We start from the raw sequence: 21387 nt of genomic DNA, 5'->3' as shown, positions 1-21387 counted from the left end.
CACTGAGCATAATATCATCTGGGTTCTTCCATGTTGTCACAAGTGGTGAGATTTCATTCTTTTTTATGGCTGAGTAATATTCCATTGTTTATATATATCATATCTTCTTTATCCGTTAATCTGTCAACGGACATATAGATTGCATCCATATCTTGGATATTGCATATAATGCTTCAGTGAACATAGAAGCATGTATATATCTTTGAGCTGGTGTTTTCATTTTTTTCCAGATAAATATCCAGAAGTGGAATTGCTGGATTATATGGTATTTCTAATTTTTAATTTTTTAAGGAAATTCCATACTGTTTTCCACAGTGGCTGTACCAATTTCAATTCTCACCCACAGTGTACAAAGTTTCCTTTTCTACACATCTTCACCAACACTTGTTATTTATTGCCTTTTTTTGATAATAGTCAATCTGACATAATTAAGGTGATATATCATTGTGGTTTTGATTTGCATTTATGTGATGATAAATGATGTTGAGTGTTTTTTCATGTGCCAGCTGGCCATTCATATGTCTTATTTATAAAAATGTCTATTCAACTCCTCTGTACATTTTTAAAGTTTATTTATTTATTTTGAGAGAGAGAGAGAGCAAGCAGTCAAGGGAGGGGCAGAGATGGAGAGAATCCCAAGCTCTCTGATGCAGGGCTGGAACTCACAAACAGTGAGATCATGTCCTGAGTCAAATTCAAAAGTTAACTAACTGAGCCACTCAGGTGCCCCTTCCCATTTTAAAATCAGATTGCTTCTTCTTTTGATGTTAAGTTGGGAAATTCCCTATATATTTTGGGTATTAACCATTATCAGATGTGTGATTTGTAAATATCTTCTCCCATTCAGTAGGTTACTTTTTTTTGTTCTATTGATGGTTTCCTTGCTGTGCAAAGGCTTTTTAGTTTGATGTCGTCCCATTTGTTTATTTTAATTTTTCTTGACCTTACCTAAGGAGTCTGGTCCAAAATAGTATTGCTAACACTGATATCAAAAAGCTTACTGCCTATTATTTCTTCTAATTTTATGGTTTTGAGCCTTACATTTAATTCTTTAGCCCTTTTGAATTTATTATATGGTGTAAAGTAGCAGTCCAGTTCATTTCTTGCATGTAGCTGTCCAGTTTTCCCAGCACCTTTTATTTATTTTATAGCCTACCTTTTCCCTATTGTATATTTTTGCCTCCTTTGGCAGAGATTAATTGACTGCATATAAGTGGGCTTATTTCTGAGCTCTATTCTGTTGATCAATGAGTCTGTTTTCATGCCATAACCATACTGTTTTGATTACTATAGCCCTGTAGTATAGTTTGAAATTAGGGCACAAGATACCTCCAGCTTTGTTCTTCTTTCTCAAGATTATGTAACACAATTTGGTCAACTTTGACCCTCAGTGGAGTGTGAATAATGAGAGCCTTTGCATTTATGCAGTTTGTGAAATGACTAAACTTACTCATACACTTCCATTAGAAAAATGACTTACAGAGGCATTTGTCTGCACATAATGGGTATGAGGAGGCAGTACAATTTGCAGAAGATGCAGTCTAGGGCCCAAGTTGTTCATTTTTAATTCAGTTTTCTGATTCTTTTTTTGTTTCTTTTTCCTCTTTGAAGGTTCAAAACAGACAGACATTATCAAGCATGATGCTCTCCCAACTACTAGTTTGGCAGCATTAAGTATTGGCATATCTTTTGAAAGCTATTTATTCAAAGAACTGATTTCCACTAGAGAGCTTTCAGCAAAATACAGTCTTCCTTCTTCCACAGATGTTTCCTCTTCTCAATTTCTGAATTTTGGTGTTCATGACTCAGTGCAAATTGTCTGGCGCAAAAAGTCTGTATCACATATGCCTATGCACACTTCAGCAGCCACAGCAGGATACTTCTTCCCCAGTATGGAAGACAGGACCCCATTTATCACCTCTTCTTCCATGACAGATTTTATTTTTCCTACAGAATCTTTATTATTTGTGAACAAAGAGACTATTGCCTTACCTACTAGCACAGTGGGTTCAGTAATTACTGACATTCCAGGGGCTGATATTAAGTTAAAGAGGCACTCATTACTCTCCCATGGATTCCTGCTTGCAACCGCTTCTACAAGTGCACCTCCAATTGTTTCTAGGGGGGCTCAAGAGGCTATTGAAGAATATTCAGCTGTTTCCCTAATTTCAAGAAGAGAGTACTGGAGGTTGCTGAGCTCCTCAATGTCTCCCTTTTCTCCTGCTAAGATAATTATATCTAAACAGGTAGCCATCTTAAACTCATCAACTCTGCACCAGTTCACTACACAAGCCTCCGTTCCCAGTGAATACCAGGTTATTACTGAAGCATTTAGCAACCAGAGACTCACAAACATCAAATCACAGGCTGCTGATTCTTTAAGTGAATTAAGCCAAACATGTGCAACATGTTCTATGACTGAAATAAAATCCTCTCATGAATTCTCAGATCAAGTTTTGAATAGCAAACAGTCCCACTTTTATGAGACCTTCTGGATGAACTCAGAGATATCAGCCAGCTGGTATGAACTAATGGGAATTGAAACTATCACTTCTGGGCATCCGTTGTCTTCTGCTACTGAAAAAATGCCATCAGTGGCATTCACAGAACTGTCATCTTTATTTCCTTCTAAAAAGAGTACAAAAAGAAGAATTTTATCCTCATCCTTAGAAGAATCCATTACACTATCAAGTAATTTGGATGTTAATTTATGTTTGGATAAGACTTATTTCTCCATTGTTCCTTCACAAACTGTCTCTTCAGACTTGATGAATTCTGATTTGACTTCACAACTGACTACTGATGATCCTTCTGTGTCAGAGAACATTTTAAAACTATTGACAATGGGTCAATATGATATAAGCATGGGCCTCACTGAGATACTGAATCACGATAATTTATTGGGCGTGGGAGAGAGTAAAGTATCTCATAAACAGTTTGAACTTCACACACGTGATAGTTCTATAGATTTTGAATTAAATTTACAGTATCATCCAAGATCTATCTCTTCAAGTGACCTCAAAAACAACCTGCCTCCTTACATAGACTCAGTGTCTGAATTTTCAGAAGTAACCTCTAATGTCTCATTTTGTGAAGTTTCAGGAACTCATTCATACCCAATACAGGCCTCTTTTCCCATGTCTCTACTTGTGCCAGATTGGACATATTATACAGATTATCTGACCTTAACATCTGATTTAAAAGAAGAGCTTACAGCTCCTTCAGAGTGGCCCAAATGGGAACTTCAGCCTAGTGTGCAATCTCCTGCTGCAAGCCAGGGGCTTTCCATCGGTAGATCGCTTACTTTGTCTTCACTGGAGTTCATCCCAACACCTCTTCAGCTGATGATTTCTGGTGAGTTTCTCAGTTTCAGTTCAGTAAACTTTTAGAAATGAGTTTTCTATAGTGAAGAAAGAGCCTGTCGTGGTCACCAGGTGCTCTAAACAGCCTCTTTGTAATCAGGGTAGCAGCAAGTTCAATGGGGATGGCACCTTGCTGTTGTACCTGACACAGATGGTTATTCTTTATGCACTGCCACAAAGGCTACTAGATCAATACAGGAGTATGTTGGAGACAGCTACACTGCTGGCAAGCAATCAGAAACTGAACTAGTTCAATTCATTACATAGATCTTTCAAAGCTTAGGAATAACTTTTATTATTCTCATTTCTTGAAATAGAATCTTTGTCAGGTGGAACACAATATAACATACACTTTCTAACATTTTTTTTTCAGTTCTGGTATTTTTTTTAATGGGGAGATGAAGAAATCAAGGGAATTTATTGAGTATTGCCATTCTACCCAGCATGGTTTATCATTATTTAATGCAAAGCTGTGATGCTTTCATTATGTAGAACTCAGAATATAAATTAAATTCATGACCTTTATTTCACAAAAAAATAAAAAAATTGAAACAAGATAGTATCCCATATGTAAATTTAAAGTCAGTCTTGAAATAATTAATGAAAAGCCACTTTTCTGAGATTGCAATTCTTACTTTAAAGAATTTTAGAAATTATTAGTCTCCTCTACCCTCATAATTACTGTCAAATTGGGAAACAAGCAGGAAAAAAATTTCAATAATATTTAGCAGAAGAGAAAGTATTTTTCATTATTTAAAGTTCAATCTTGTGTAATTGTGGTATTGATTTGACTTCCCTTCAATGAGAAATGTATAGGTTTTGTGTGTTATATATGTATATCTATAGATTTTGTGTGTATGATTCAGTAGAATCACATATCAGTGTTTCATATGTTTAGGTTTGTCATTTGTGACTGGCAATTCAATAATTTGAAAGATCAAATCCTGTATTTGGTACATATAGTGTGATATGACTTTCTTTACAAAGTTTCTAAAAATAACATAAATTTTATTTACAAATTTAATGTATTTTCCATGCGTTTTTATAAGGCAATAGCTTGTTGTATAACTGTTAAGACTCATCAGTAATACCTAATATATCACTTCTCACATATAAGGTTCTTAATAAATGCAAAAGAGTTACATCTTCTCCCCTCATACAATTAGTCCCATAGCTATCCCTTGAAAATAATCAAGACACGAATTCTCCATTTCCAGGAAATAAAATCCTAAGTTTGCCTTTATGAGCAAAACCTTGTCACATTCCATTTTTCCCATTCCCTCATTCCAATTTCAAACACTCTTTGGTGAGTTTGATTTTTTCCAATTCGCCTACTCTTCTTCTAAGTTTCCCTTGCCTCCCTAATTATTTTAGACATGTTAATCAATAATTTACAAAGCACTTGCTGGCATTTTCCAGTATGTTCATCCACTGTGTTGGCCAGGGTCATATCAGGGAATAGATAGCACACTCCAGTTGAGTACTTGGGGAGAATTAAAAAAAAAAAAAAAAAAAAAAAAGATTATTTACAGAGATATGGGTAGAGATAGTATGGTGTTGAAGGGACTAGTAACAGCAGGATATCATCATTTACTTGAGTCCTGAAGGGACAAAGGAAAGAGCAGTTATCAAGACCCAAAAAGAGGAAAACTACCAGTTCATAGAAGCTATGGCCTTTAGGGAGAAAACATAGGCAATCCAATGCAAACCAATCAGGAGTAGACCAGGAGATGTATACCCAGCTTCCTTCTCCTCTTGTCTTCTAGTCACTTGCAGGTGCTCCCATTGGCCAAACCAATTCAGTAGCCGAAAATGATCTTTAAAAACATATCTACACATCTGAAATAATCTCTTCATATAAAGAAAAGGTATAACTTACAACAATATTCAACACCATGTTTAGAAAATGTTTACTTATTTAGAGAGAGTGGGGAGGGGCAGAGACAGAGAAGTGGAGAGAGAATCTCCAGCAGGCTCCATGCTGTTAGTGGAGAGCCCAACAGAAGGCAATCTCACCGACCATGAGATCATGACCTGAGCCAAAATCAAAACCCAGGTGCTTAACTGACTGAGCCACCCAGGCACCCCTTCAATGCCATTCTTAAGGTTGAAACATAGAGGTAAATCCATTAAACTTATAAGTCAAAATGTCTTCTATGTGTATGTGCACATATTTCTTACATATCATTTAGAAAATCTTATAGAAAATATATTAACCAAAATACCATAAGTAAATTAAATGGAGATATATGACATATTTATTTGAACTCTTTAAAATGTGAGCCCTTAATACTAAAGAAACACTACTTTTGAAAAGTATAAAGCAATTTCACACAAATTCAAATGGGATAATATATAGAACTTGATCAAGTGATTTTAAAGTCAAAGAGCATAGCCAGTGAAATGTTGAATAGAAATGGCACTAAAAGTATTGTATGTTTATGAAATATATTAAAATAAATTATAATAAAATATGGTATTACAGGGATGCAAATAAAAGGGAATAGAATAAAAAGTCCAGATACATAGATTACATAAAATTACATAAAAGAAGAGATTTGATAAAGATTTTCACATTCACTAACTTGTGTTGATGCATTTTGTTATTTTGAAAACTCTTTCTCTATACCCTTATACCTGAATAACTTCTATGAGGACTAACTACATAAAATTACAAAATAAAACATTAAATAATCCAAATCAAATATAAGTTAATATTTATTTTGTCTCTAATGGGAAATTTTAAATAAAATGGAAAATTATAAATAAAATGTTGATAGTAAGTACATTTTATAGTAGAATAACTAAAATTAAAACCTTCTATGCCAAAAACTGTCATAAACATATGTTAAAGCAGTTAAAAGTATATAAAATACAAAGCAAATATATACAAAAACGTGTTGCCTCATTAAGTATACATGGTTATAAATACCCTTTCATTTTTTAATGTTTTATTTATTTGAGAGAGAGAGAGAGAGAGAGAGAGAGAGGGAGAAGTGTGAGCAGGGGAGGGTCAGAGAGAGAGGGAGATGCAGAATCTGAAACAGCCTCCAGGCTCTGAGCTAGCTGTCAGTACAGAGCCCGACATGGGGCTCGAACCCACCAACCTGAGATCATGACCTGAGCTGAAGTCAGACACTTAACGACTGAGCCATCCAGGCACCCCTATAAATACCCTTTCAAATCAAAGAAAACAAGTTGCTGTACACAGACAGTAAAACAGTATTTAAAAATCACATTTGTGATGTGATGTGAAGATATAGCATATAAAATGAGACACAAATTTTATCCATTTGCCAGTGTTTTATTATTTTTTTTCAATTGTAATACTATTTGTGAAGATGTACCACTCTTTTGGTAGGGAAAGAAGTTGGCACCAAATTTCTGAAGAATTACTTTCCACCAGAAATTTTAGAATTTTTAAAATTACATAATATTTGGGTACCTAGGTGGCTCAGTCAGTTGAACATCTGACTCAATATTGGCTCAGATCATGATCATACAGTTGGTGAGATCTAGCCCTGCGTCTGGCTTCGCACTGGCAGCGTGGAGCCTGCTTGAGATTCTCTCTTTCCCTTTCATTCTGCTCCTTTTCCATGCTTGCTCTCTCTCTCTCTTTCTCAAAATAAATATTTTTAAAAAATAAAATAACATCTCAATTTTAGGATTGATATACCCAAAGTTGTATTATTAAATGCTATTAAAATAATAACTATCTGAAAAGAAATATGCCCTATAGTGGTGGGTGTTTTAAATATTGACATGGAAAATTGTTCCTTTAATACTATTAAGCAGAAGTTATAAAATCAGATATACAACAATTTTGCAAATACATGTGTACATGATACAACACATATGCATATAAGGGATTCTGCCAAAACATCAATATTGCTTCTAACACTTATTTTTATTTTCTAAAAGTTTCATACTGATTACATATTTTATAGTCAATAAATTTTTTATAAATATTTGTGTATAGTGAAAAATAAAAAATATTTCAGAAAATATATTTAATTATTTTATTAGATCAAAAGAATGAGTTTTTATAAGATCTTACAATTATCCACATAAAGATATAAAATCATTGTTAATTAGCATTATTATAGTGAAAAAATCAATTAGAAATTATAAAATATTTTTCTGAAGTAACACAGATCTTATGTTCAAACATTCCATCCACATATTTTAAACTAAATAACTATATACAAGTTGAAATCATTAGTTGTATTCCTGTAGCATTCTTCACTTTTTAGTAAAATTAGGAAAAAATGGAATGAAATTAATCACATCATTTTATTCAATATTCACATATATTTCAACTGACTACTTTGTGACAGACAGCAGAAACTGTTGTAACTTGTTTGCTTGCTTACCTGTTGCTTTGGACCTGACACTCAGATATGAATTATGCCTTTTTAGTTTTTTTAAATGCTATTTATTTATTTTGAAAGAGAGAGAGTAGGAAGAAGGGACAAAGAGAGAGAGAGAGAGAAAATCCCAAGCAAGCTCTGAAAACATGGACAGTGCGAAGCCTGATGTGCAGGGCTCAAACTCACAAACCACAAGACCATGACCTGAGTCAAAATCAAGATTCAGGTGCTTAACCAACTGAACCACTCAGGTGTCCCAAAAAGTTTTCCTTTTGGTGAAACTTCTAAGAACTGAAGTAGATGTCTCACTTCAGCTAAAACATGAAACCACCTACTACCCCTCCTCAAGTTACTTTACTGCAGAAGGAACCTCTTTAGACCCTGTCCCTTGTAGGCAAGGAAGTATGTGCATAGAAAACACAAGCTTCTGTCACAATATCTAATAGTCACTTTTGTTCTAATTTACTTGCATGTATAAACAATCCCATTTAGACTCAGTAATGCATACAGCTGGTTTTGCAGGTCAAACTATGTATGCTGAAACTAGCACACAGATTTTAACCATAAGTAAAATCTTGCCATTTTGTTTCCTGTACATCTCTCAATATCTTTCACAAAGGAATGCCTTGTCCTTTTTGTGTTTTGCTAGTTTGCAGTATTCAAGACTATTCATTATTGGGTGCCTAGATGGCTCAGTTGGTTGAGTAACTCTTGATTTGCACTCAGATCAAGATCTCACAGTTCACAGGCTCGTGCCCTTTATTGGGCTCTGTTCTGACAGTGTGGAGCCTGCTTGGGATTCTCTCTCTCTGCCTCTTTCCCTCTCACACACACACATTTTCTCTCTCAAAATAAATAAACTTAAAAAAAAAAAAAGACTATTCATTATTGGTACGTTATTCCCACTTATCACCAAAATGAATATTAATATCAATGTCATATGCAAAACATATTAGGGTGAATATAGTTAATAACACAGATTTTTTTACATGCATGTTACAATTCTTTGGTTTCAAAACACTTTCACCTCTATTGTTGAATCACAGGAGTATGTGACCTTGGAAGAATTATTAGTACAGACCAGAGTTGGCAAGGTTTTACCTGCAGGTCAAACCTGGCCCACCAATTGTTTTTGTAAATTGTTTACTGGAACACAGCTATATCTATTGGTTGCATACTGTCTATGGCTGTTTTCATACTATGACAGCTAAGTTGAGTAGTTGTGATGGAGGCAAAGGTAGAATACTTACTAATTTGTCCTTTACAGAGTTTTGCCAATTACTGAAGTAGCAATATGTGTGAGGTGTTTACAATTCTCAGGTTAGTATATTTTACTTTTTTACCAAGGGGTAAATATCAGCCTCATATGGACTCAGAAAAGTTCATATTTCAGACTTGATTAACTCTATTATGCTATCCCTATCTTCTGTACCATTCTACAGAGCCACAGACTGTGGTCTATACCCATAATCTCTTTGTGAAGCTCCAGGGCTGATTTTAGGGGTGTAAATTGTGCAGTCACAAAGGCCGTACACTCACAAGGACCCTACGCTGGTAGAGCCATAGTATACTTCATGGTATACTTCAAAGAAAGTACACAGTAAGGGTATCATGGAACACATCTGGTTCCAGATGGTGTTAGAATATGCATGTAACATAACAATTAAGCATCTGACTTTTGATTTTAGTTCAGGTCATGGTCTCATAGTTTGTGGGATTGAGCCCTGCATTGAGCCTCATGTAGGGCTCCACTCTATAGAGTCTGCTTGATATTCTCTCTCTCCTCTCTCTGCCTGTACCCCTGCACACTTTCTCTCTCTCTCTCTCTCTCTCCCAAAATAAATAAATATTTTTTAAAAAATAATATGCATATCACAAGAAGAAGAATAAAAGCAGTTGAGTTTATGTCAATGTTTGGTTTGTTTTTTTTTTGCTTAGAACAAAATGCATGTAATAGCTATGAAATATGAATTGTGTAATTTTGATTATGTCATTGAAGAGTTAAATTCTTTTATATTTGCATTTAAAACAGGCATTGCATAATATAAAAACGAATGGTAAAATATATGCTAATAATTGAAAATCTTAAATTTTCTTAGAATGATCTTAAGGAGCAAGTAAAAAATACCATGAAAAGATGAAAAAGAGAACACAAAAGAAAGAAAAATCTTTTATTTTAGGACCTTTAAAGGAACATTTGTCCTGCTTTTTTAAATTTTTGAACAAAAGATCTGCATTTTCATTTTTTACTGGGCTCAACAAATTATGTACCTGGCACTGTCTGTGCTGTGGCTGTACTGGAATTCTCTTCCCACCTCTGCCAGACCAATTTAGTGCACAGTTTCATGTTAACCATTTAGCTGGTAGACTCCCATAGGGTCCATTCTAAAACCACCCTCCCTTCCTTTCTTTCCACACCTTTCACTCTTCTATTTTTTCAACTCTCATTTTTTTATTCCACAGTTTGTCATTGGAGATGTAAGACCTACACTCATAGCTTCAAATATATTTAGAGATATACTTTCCTCTATCTTTAGACAAATTAGTCCCTCAAAAACTTAAGATAAAATCTTTATGTCTCCAACACCACAACCTCCATCTCTCACTCTACCTATGCTTTTTTCTCCACTGAATCATATCCAAGAGATGAAATTTATATCTATCTAGATTTCCAAGCTTCAGTGTTAACTCTATCAAAAGTACTATGAATTCTATCTACAAAGTTCTCTCACCACCCCCGCCCCTTAGCTAATGGTCATTACTCCAGTTTAAACTCTTATCATCTCTTTTGGACTAATGCAGCACTCTCTAAAATGGGTGACCTATTTCTAGTCTTAATTCTCTCTGGTGCCTCTCCCACAATACTTTCAAAGTTGTTTTTCCTATGTGATTTTCATTCCTCTGCTTAGAAAGTTACAATGAATCTTCATTTTCTATAAGAAGAGGTTGAAAATCCTAAGCATTCCAACTACAGTATTCAACCTCCATTCTCTGCCACCCATCTCTACCTACTTTATGACTAACCACTCCTCAATACTGTTATACAGTTGCACATCTCTACACTTTGGTGTTCATAGTCCTTATTCCTAAATATCTTCTGTTGCCCATTTTGTCAAATTCCTTTCCTGAGGCTTAAATCAAATGTCACCTCCTATTGGAAGATTTTTGTAAAAACACTTAAAAATTATTTTCCCCATTATTTTTACTCCAACAGATCACCATGCATACTCAGTGTCACAGTGATTTGGGTCATTTATTGTTCTGTTACCTTCCCTCAATGTATTTATGCTCTTTCAGTACAAAAGCATGTGTTAATAGATATAATGCCTTATCCAAAGCTTTGCCATAATTGTAGAGATTCCAAGAAACAGAGTGATGTTTATCTTAAAATTGGTCACAAAGATTGTCATCAGATTATTGTAAATTAGGGAAGCTTAGCTGTGAAGGCTGTTATGACTGAAGCAATATAAGCTGTGTGTGTGTGGAAGCTGGGGGTGGGAGAAAATATCCTAGGACTGAAAAAATAAACATGGCTGAAGGGTCTGGACCCTTAGGAAGAAGCCGGATCACTCAATACATGGTAATCTTAAGGAATTATCAATTTAATCATGGTCAAGATGGTTTTGTATATGTAAGTGGCTTGATACTAGGAGATTCTAAGCAGGTAGGGAGACATGGTAAAGATGGGGAGGTCATGGTTTATTTCTGGGTTATCAGCCAGCACACAGCGTGACTCTAGATGCCCACAAAGAGCTCATTTAGAGAACAACTATCAGTTCTCAAGGAAGGATCTGGCACAGCTAATATTCAAGACAAAGTATCACTTCGACAGTGAGAATGAGTGAAGATGGGCGTTTGATGTTCCAAGTAGAGGATGTAAACAGCTTAAATAATCCAGTCCTGTAATCCAGCTAATGTTATAATAAGGTTTACAGAGGACAGTCACAGTAAGGAAACAATTTGGGCAAAAACAACACAGATATTCAGTGGACATTTTGGATATCAGAGAAATGAAGATGAATAGAAAATTCCTTGTTTCTAGGATAATTGTAATAACAGTAGCTATGATTTATTCAATACCACTTAGTAACTAATACTGCCCTAGGGTTGAAAATCTAGCTCCTGAACAACTTTGCAGGGAAGAGACTACCTTGGCTCAGATCCCTCAGCCAATAAGTGCTTGAGGTGGGATTGAAATGTGAGTTTGCAAAATCCAGATATGATGAATTTTAAAGACAACTTGTTCAATGAAAGGAATGAGGCTCTGCTTATTCTTCATGCCCTTTAGTCTTCACTGGCTCCCTTGTTCCATGTTGAGACAGACCTCAGCTGAGCCTTCTGGTGAATGGCATCCCTTAGTCCAGAGAGGCCAGGGAAGAATTGAGGAAAACAAGGGACTGGGAGCTATGGTCCTTTGTCCATTGGTCAGGCCAGCGTATCAAATTCTGCCAATGAGGAGAATTATTTCCCTCTCCACAGACCTAGTTTTTCTCAATTCTATTTACTATCATCAGTCACTTATACATAGGAACTAAAAAAAAAAAAGATATTTCTGTTGCCTCCCAAATCTATTTATACTTGAAGCATGTGGTAGAGTACGACAAGTTGTCACTTTTATGAACATCAATCAAAAATATTTTGAGATGCTATTTTATGTCAATAAAGTTATTATTCAAACCCCTTGACAGTGTTATTATCTAACTTAACAGTGATTAGCATAACATATGCTCTCCTTAATAACCATATTTCACTCAGCAATACATTTTATTGAGGAAGCACCATGTCCTGGACTCTATCTATGGTGTCTATTATGGACTCTGTTTATGCACTACTAAAAATAGCAGGTGATTTCTGCCCTCCTAGAGCTTAAATTCAAGTGGTTAAAGACAATAAATACTAAGCATAATAAACCTGTGTTTCTATATGATATGGTATATATAATAAAGTGTACACAGGATAGTTCTAATATATAAAGAGAATATGTATGTGCATATGTATAACCTGTATGCTTAAAGTAAAAGTTGGAGCAGATTTGAAGGAGAGAGTATTACAAGTTCAGAGCTGGTGGGTAGGAGACAGCTGTATGGTCATGTTTGATCTTGCTGAGTAAGCCAACTTGAAAAAGATGAGAGCTGTGTAGATAGAAAGAGGAAAAATATCCCACAAAGAGCAAATAGCCAATGTAGTGTTAAGGTAGGTGTGTGTTTGACATTTTCTGAGAACATCAGGGAAGCCAGTATGATGGAGTAGGTAAACAAGAGGGAGACATATAGATGATGAAGTCAGAGAGAGAACAAGGCAGAATGAGTAAACTCAGATTCCAAGAATTTTAGGTCATTTTAAGGACTCCTCTTGTATTCTGAGTGAAACAAAACTATGCCTGAGGTTGGGCAGAGAAGTGACATGATCTCAGTGATTACTCTGGCTGCACTGTGGAGAACTGATTAGTGGGTGAGGGTGAGGTAGGCATACAGGCAAGAAGACCAATTAGAAGGCTAATGCCCTAGTCCAGGTGAGAAATGACTGTGGCTTAGTGCAAGTATCAGCAGTGAAGGCTTAGGAAATGCTCAGAGTCTGGATATATTTTGAAGGTCAGGCCAACAGGATTTGCTAACACATTGGATTAATTTTATTTATTTTGTAATCAGTTTTATTAAGCAGAGAAGTATCTTAAGCACCCTCTGAAGACAAATAAGGGGAAATTATGCAAACCAATTTTTCCAGACATGCTACAAATAGGTTTATCTGAAATTTTATCAACTATAAAGCTGTGTCTAACAGCAGCTCTATTACAATGTAAAAGTCTGATAAGTTTATAATGACTTCTCTGATGATAGCCCTGAGGCACAGAAAGACTGTATGACTTCTGTATCTACCATGAATTAACAAGTTATGAAATATGAAACATGAAATATATGTTTAATGTTTTCTGTTTATATTCTTGGAAATTTATTTGTGACTTCATGTTGAATGAAGGAACTTTCTACTAACCATGATATTTAATAATTTAAGTTCTCTGCACCCTGATCATGTGATAGTATAACACATGTATGTATTTGTATATTTTTGTATGTGTGTGGACCTGGGTATGGGTTTGTGGTTTTGTATATCACAGAAATTCAGTATACAGCAGAAAGATCTAATGATACAATGTGAACTATTGAGAAAGTAGATGGTAGAAATAGAAAATATTGAAAGAGAAGACAGATACTGAGGACATAAGATTTGATAACATTGACTCTGAAATGTTATCAAGCCATCCAGGCGCCCCAACATTAAAATTTTTTTTTAAAAAGCACAAGAGATAAATAGTGTCAGGTTTGATTCCACAAAGTCAAAGGGAAACTTAAATAAGCATGTAAAGGATTTGTACTTTTTAATTAATGCCCCATAGAAATTAGAATATTGTTCCCTATAGTGTCCTTACCACGGTGTGGGGGTTTCAAATTTAGGCTGTATAGTCAAACCATCTAATTCCAAATCTACTTAGTAATGGTGTGATCTTCAGAATACTTAACTACTCCCTGCCTCAACTTATTCCCTTTAGAATGGGAATAATAATCTAAACCACTACACACAGCTCTTGTGAGGACCATGAATGTGCTGTGCTTAACAAAGGATCTGGAGGTAGTGAGCCTAGAGAAATTGTAGTGGTCATTATTTTACCAGTACTATCAATAAAAGTGTAAAACAAATTCTCTGTTAAACATTTATTGAAATTAAGAGAAAAAAAATGCATGGTGAAGAATATCTGTCCACAGTTGGCATGGGAAAGAAAGAATTTATGTGTATCTCCTGATGTCCCCTACACTTGCTGTGATTCTCAACCCTGCTGGTATCCTGGGGTCATAGCAAGGAAGACTAGGTGGCAAATACAAGCACAGAAGATTAGAATGTTTCTTTCTGAGTCATCTGGATTCCAAGCCAGAGGCTGTGGTAGACTTTAGTATTGGTTAAAACAAACAAAATTAAGGAAATAATAGTCTTGAGGAAGTATGTGACTTTCCAAATGAAAAGAACCTAGGCAAAATAAATTTCTAGTATAATCTAGAAAAGGCATTATTAGAATTACCAACCTTTAAATAAGGAAGCAAATATAACATTTGTAGTGACAATTAATTAATCAGCTAATCTTATCTCCTTCCCTATGAGAAAACAGAAACAAGAAAACAAATTATTTCTAAATCATCCCCACTTCTAATTCAACACCAAAATATATTTTGCAGATTTTTGTGTAACTTTTGCAGAATTAGATGTATATAAATTCAGTACTATAAAAGATAGGGATTTTTGTTTTGTATAAATTATAATTATCCTAAGAAACTTAATGATTTTATTTTCATTTTATTCATTTGGTTCTTATTGTCTTTATTTCCTAGTGATAAAAATCAATGTTAATCCATTTTTTCTGTTTAGTTTGTTTCAAAAAGACATTTATGGACAGATGTCATTTTAATTTCAAGCCAAAAATTGCTCTCTAAATCACAAGCAAAACATTAAATTCATATTAGTATTATTTTATTTATTTTACCATATAAGAAATATCAGGATTCCAACTTTTATATTATAAATATTTATGTGCCTAGATTTTGAACAGAACCACTAACAGTAAAGATAAAAGTGAAACACAAGATCATACTTTAATATGTGTAACTTCTCTAGGACAGAACTATTGTTTAAACATAGTACAAGTTTGGGAGGATTTTTTTTTTTAAGTTATACATAACTAGGGATTTGGGTGAGAGTAAACTTCTCAATGTGCTCTATTTGTCCAAATTTTAATAAGAATAATTTTCTTTTAATAAATGTGTAAGTAAAACCACATTTAGGGGTGCCTGGGTGGCTTAGTCGCTTAAGCGTCCGACTTTCGCTTAGGTCATGATCTCGCGGTTCCTGGGTTCAAGCCCCGCGTCGGGCTCTGTGCTGACTGCCAGCTCAGAGCCTGGAGCCTGTTTCAGAGTCTATGACTCCCTCTCTCTCTGACCCTCCCCTCTTCATGCTGTCTCTCTCTCTCCTAGAAATAAATAAAACATTTAAAAAAAAACCACATTTATTGGCTCTTGAAATTATTTGAGAGATTATTCTTCATGTTTTTTTAAATCAGAATCATTCTCATTAAGAGAGAGCTATTTGACCCCTTTATCCCTTTATATATGATTTCTATTTGAAACTTTCTACTTAGTACTATCAGTTTTTTTTTTTTTCCAAAAACTGCTTAACTGCTAATAACATATCAACCAAGCTAATATCCATGATTTAATGATGCTTTGAAATATTTTGTTTGGACCAAAGCATCTATTACCTTTCAAAGCTAACTTTGAGTTATTTCTTGGGGGAATTTATATCTTAGCACTTACAGATTTTCTAGAAAGGCACACTAGATTTAAATGGTAGACGCATGTCTCCAGTCTCCTCACTTTGAAACTTGCCCTTATCATGCATAATTAATTTCAATTGAACTCAAAGCAAATTTTCTTAAATACATTTTGATGTTGTTGTGTTTTTTTTTTTTATTTTGGCATTTGAAATGGATTTGAGCTCCTTAGCATTTTTAATTTCTACTTGTCTTGGTATGAAATGAATTTAGGTAAAGAGATTGAAGAAGCATGAGTGTCCTAGGGGAAAAAATAATTGGTTCCCATAAGAGAAATAAGTATTTCAGTCTACCCACTTTACCTTTGGAAATGGCATTTTAAGCCAAGTTTTTAGTTCCTATGTCATCTATTGTATTTCCTATTAAAATATTGTTATACTTTTATGGAAGAACTTACATGCTTTTCAAATTGTTACTTCACATACTTTTTGTTCAGAAAAAAATGTAATTCTAAAAATAAGGAAAAAATAGGAAACATCTGAAAATGCTATAGTCAGGTCCTGCTAATCTTCACACAAGTATCATATCATTAGACCTGGTTGCAATTAATTTGAGGCAACAACATGGAAATTGCCATAAATTATAAATTCAGTTCAAATTTGAATTTAAAAACACATTAGCATTAATTTATAGATTGTAACAATGTGATATGAAGACGAAATGGAGTCCAGAAACAGACCATGTAGCTGCCTTTAAAAATATTGGAAATATCACTTTTCATTTTTTAAAATGTTACTCTTTTTTCAGGAGTGGAAAGTTCCACATCTGTGTTTTCTTCATTTAAAAAAAAAAACAAGACTGTTGTATGTCAGCTTTAAATTCTCAAGCCTGTCTGGGTGGGTGGCTGCATCATGGCAAGCCAAGGGAATTGGCATAAATGAAAGAGATATCAGCTGAGGGATTAGATTCTGGGTTTTCAGAGGCTAGGGAAAAGGGCTTTTCACATAGCTGATCCCTTAGTGATTTTTGTTTTACTGACATGTAGCAAGTTACCATAATCTTAGTGGCTTTTAACAACACAAATGTAATATCTTACAGAGTCTTGAGGTGAGAGTTCAGGCACAGTGTGAATATTCTTTGCTATGGCACTGATTCCCATTTAGACATAAGGTTCTCTTTCAACTTACTACTGACGTATGAAGAATTCATTTACTGGCTCTTGTAGAACTGAGGTACCTGTCTTCTCACTCAGCTGGGTAGAGCTCTCAACTCCTAGTGGCCATTCTCAGGCTCATGCCCCATGCCCCACTATGTGTCAGCAAGAGAGAACCTCTCTGGCATATAATCTCTCACCCTTTGAGTCTTTTTGACTTCATCTTCTGCCACCAGTGGGAGACACCTCTTTGATTTTAAGGGTTCATTTAATTACATTAGAGCCAGACACATGATCTTCTTCTTCATAATAGCATAATCACCAGAGTGAGAGCTTTTCATATTCACAGGATCTATCCACACTCAAAGGGAGGAGATTATTCAAGAATTAGGGTCATTCAAAGGGTCATTTTATTATTCTGCCTCCAACACAAGACAATCCAGGAAACAGTCATGTCACAGTACAAAGGGGTAGATGGAAATCAAAAGACACAAGCAATAGGTAGATTTTCAGCTGATAAACCATGGTCAGTGTTCCACTTCCCTGAATCTAGTCTGGGAAAATAAATACAGGCAGAAGTGGATTCTCAGTGTTTAGAATGAGATCAGTATTTGAGTATTTATAAGTAAAAGTGGGATAAGAAATGAGAAGAAGTGACCAGTGGCAGTGTTTGTGATTCTGACTCAGGGTAGCAGTTCTGAGAATAAGGCCAAGTGTGCCTCATGATTAAGTTATAGGTTATTTAAAAACACTTTCAGCCATTTTCCTGCAAAACTAATAGCTAAATGTATTATGGATTTTCCATGTGGTAGGAATAAGCTGAAAACAGTGATGTTAACTTCTCAGTTCATCTTCCCAGAAATTTCTCAAGATTCTGTGATAACCTGGAACAAGCAGATGTAAAAGTTGCTCTGTGATGGTGAGACTTTTTGCACAGTATCTTTACCAGGACCCTTTCTCTGTTCAGTTGTATGCTTATAATTATGTGTGATTGTTCGTATGCCTTTAGCACACACTAGAAAATGAGCTGTTTAAAAGCTGGACTTAGGGCACCTGTGTGGCTCAGTCAGTTAAGCGGCTGACTTCGGCTCAGGTCATGATCTCATGATTCATGAGTTTGAGCCCCGTGTCAGTCTCTGTGCTGACAGCTCAGAGCCTGGAGCCTGCTTCAGAGTCTGTGTCTCCCTCTCTCTCTGCCCCTTCCCCATTCATGCTCTCTCACTATCTCTCAAAAAAATGAATAAATGTTAAAAAAAATATAAAAATAAAAAGCAAGATGTGTCTCATTTTGTGGCCTTAGATTTGAACACACAAGTATATATTCATTATAAATTTGATTCATTTTCTTTGTACCTAAAAACATATATTTGTGGTAAACTTTGTACTGCAGGAAATTGGATTTAGGTTTGGGAACTTGAATTCTATTCCAGTCCCCCTTAAATTATTCTGAGATTATGTGCAGGTTACTTCTTAGTGCCAGTCAGTGACCCCTACTTCTTCCTGTGACAAAGTAAAGACTTGAATAAGATTTTCTCTAATTGTAAACTTCTATGAGAACTGGGTGTTGTATATTAGTAATAAATAAATTCTATGCCTGAAGCTAATATTACACTGTATATTAACTAACTGGAATTTAAATAAACACTTGAAAAACTAAAATAAAATAAACTTCTAGGAGCTGTTTTCTACATTATAAAATTGTTATATTTTAACCTGTTTCAAATTGACGTTTCCAATCTGACTCAAGTTTTAGAAATGTGACAAATGAAAACCAAATGGTTATTTTTCCAGTGCATCCCCTGTGTGGTTAGCTATTCATTGTTAGTACTTTTATTTAGATGAAATGTGACATTAAAAAATAATTTCACCTATTTAAACAAACAACTTCTAATGTGAAACTGGTAGTATTTTTTCCTTAGTTCTTTTATCTGATAAGTACCTGTGTTAAAGAGAAGTACTACTATTTGTTTACTATTCATTTCTTTCAGGCATATAGACAGCAATAGAAACACCCATACTTCTTTCTTCTGTCTCCTTAGAAATGGTTTCTATAGCAACTGAGTATATTGAGCTGATACCCAAGGAATGCTACATAAGACTGTATGCCTTTATACTGAAAAACAGTCTTTACATGATATTTTATTTTTCAGCTTAAAAATAATTAATATCAAGTCAGTTGGAACTCTTTTTGTTAACAAGTGTATATAAAATATATAATGAACAATGAAGCAAAAGCTTGATTTATTTCTTTAATCTCAATTAAATAAATAACTCAAGCTAGTCATATCATTTTTAATCCATAAATGTTCCCACACTTTACATCTTTGATGTCAGTTTCAAGAATACTGCTAAAATATGTCATGAAAGTTATTATGTTCAATACTAACCCTCACTGTGGTTAACTATAAGACCAAAATATAAAGTCTATCTTATTCCTGGACATAATACATTTTAGACAAATAATCTTTTAAATAATTTAAAATATTCATGGTATAAATTAATAAACGCTGTGTGACATTAAATGATCTTTCTGGAGGTGGTGTGATGCATGGATCTTTGAAATCATTTTTTTTCCTACAATGAAACACAACAAGGTAAGTTTTTATAGAAATGGAATATAACTTAAATACTATATAAGTAATATAATTTATAAAAAAAATAGGGACTCCATTTTATATATGATACAATGTCTATTTGTGGTCTGTGCTGTGCCTTTTTCTTTTCATTTAGGGAGTTTTTAACACTGATCCATATCTGTTCTTATTCTGGATGTGATTTCTCTTTACATTTCCTAAAAACTTTTACATTCTGGTAAAATATATCAACAGTTGTCTGTATGTGCCCAGAAGAAAGGCTCTTCCTCTCATGCCAGAGTTATTTTCCTTAATGTTACACTCAAGTTGTTTCCTGAATTTAAGACATCTTTCATCCTCAAACCCTGTTGTAGTCTCATTTTTGTTTCAAGGCCTTGTCAAAACGTCATTTCCCCAAGGAGCCATCCTTAGTGTCTCTCACCCTCTGACCCCCCCAATGAGATTAATCCTCGTGTTTTTCAGAACTAACTATATCTCCCTGTAGTCTTCTATAATATTCATTTTCACATGTGATTTTATGCCCTGCAAACTTTCTATCTCATGCCTTTATTCCTCCACAGCACCCCACAGAGTAAATTGAAATCAGTGTCCAACAAAGGATTTCTGAATTGAATGGACTAGCCTGAGGAAACCATTTTGTTGTTTCTATGTCAAAGGATAACTTTTGTACTGAGGTAGGGAGAGTTTCCTGTTAGTTATTGATATTATGTTCAAATGTTGTAGACACTTGAAAGGACATTAGAAGCTGTTCTTAAAACTATTGGATTTGACGAGGTAGAGGTCTTGGCACTTGTTCACCAATTTCCCCCTCTCTGTGGGTGCTACTTCTTGGTCTCTTTTCCAGGTTCATCCTCCTTCACTTGATGTATCTTTGCTAGTCCTTTTCAGTCACAGGAGAACTAAGGTCTTACCTTTTCTCTGCACACATTTCTTGAGCAATATGCTTTCTGACATGATCAGATCCTTGTTGGGATTTCTGGTGGCTCTTTCCCAACCTCACATAGTTATAATGGTTAGTACAATCTGAAGACTTGAAGACAGTCCTATATAGATCTCTGGAGGTCTCTGTGAAATTGTCTTTTCTTTGGTACTGTGCCCAGTTAACTCTAGACTTCCTGGCCTCCCTGAATCTTCAACTCTGTCTCCTCACCTGAATACTGCCATGACTGGTTCAAGCTCCCACACCTTATCCTAAAGTCCAAAGATTCTCTCTGGATGGTATGATGCTATAGTCAAAGAGATCACTGTCAAGAGAAACCTGTTGTCCAGTGTCTGAAGACCTTTGTTTCATATGTATTATCCAGTTTCTGGTTATTTAGGATGGACAGTTAAATTTTACCTTTATGACTTTATTCATGATTGGAAGAGGAAATAAGCCTTATTCTTACTATTATTTAGCATACCTTTCCATAAATTATATTTGCTTCTTCATGCAAAGTTCTTACCATGCATTTCATTTTTCTATTTCTTTTACTTTCCCAAAGTTATTGGGTGTTGTGATTTTGGTTGTTGTTGATTTTTTAAAAGTTTTTATTTAAATGCCAGTTAGTTAAATACAGTGTAACAATAGTTTCAGATGTAGAATTTAGTGATT

The 21387-nt window shown here is 34.8% G+C and overlaps 1 protein-coding gene across 1 annotated transcript in view; it reads left to right on the top strand.

The window, feature by feature from the left end:
• Window positions 1–21387, top strand: part of EYS (EGF-like photoreceptor maintenance factor) — a 730244-nt gene that overhangs the window by 1610 nt on the left and 707247 nt on the right. The window contains exon 2 of the mRNA XM_077769091.1: window positions 1612–3354. Within this exon, the coding sequence (XP_077625217.1) occupies window positions 1612–3354 (1743 nt within the window). The remainder of the gene's footprint in view (window positions 1–1611; window positions 3355–21387) is intronic.

This window comes from Crocuta crocuta, unplaced genomic scaffold (assembly GCF_008692635.1).
Source record: "Crocuta crocuta isolate KB4526 unplaced genomic scaffold, BGI_CrCroc_1.0 scaffold205, whole genome shotgun sequence".
Classification (NCBI taxonomy): Eukaryota; Metazoa; Chordata; class Mammalia; order Carnivora; family Hyaenidae; genus Crocuta; species Crocuta crocuta.
This window is presented reverse-complemented; position numbering and strand designations above follow the sequence as displayed.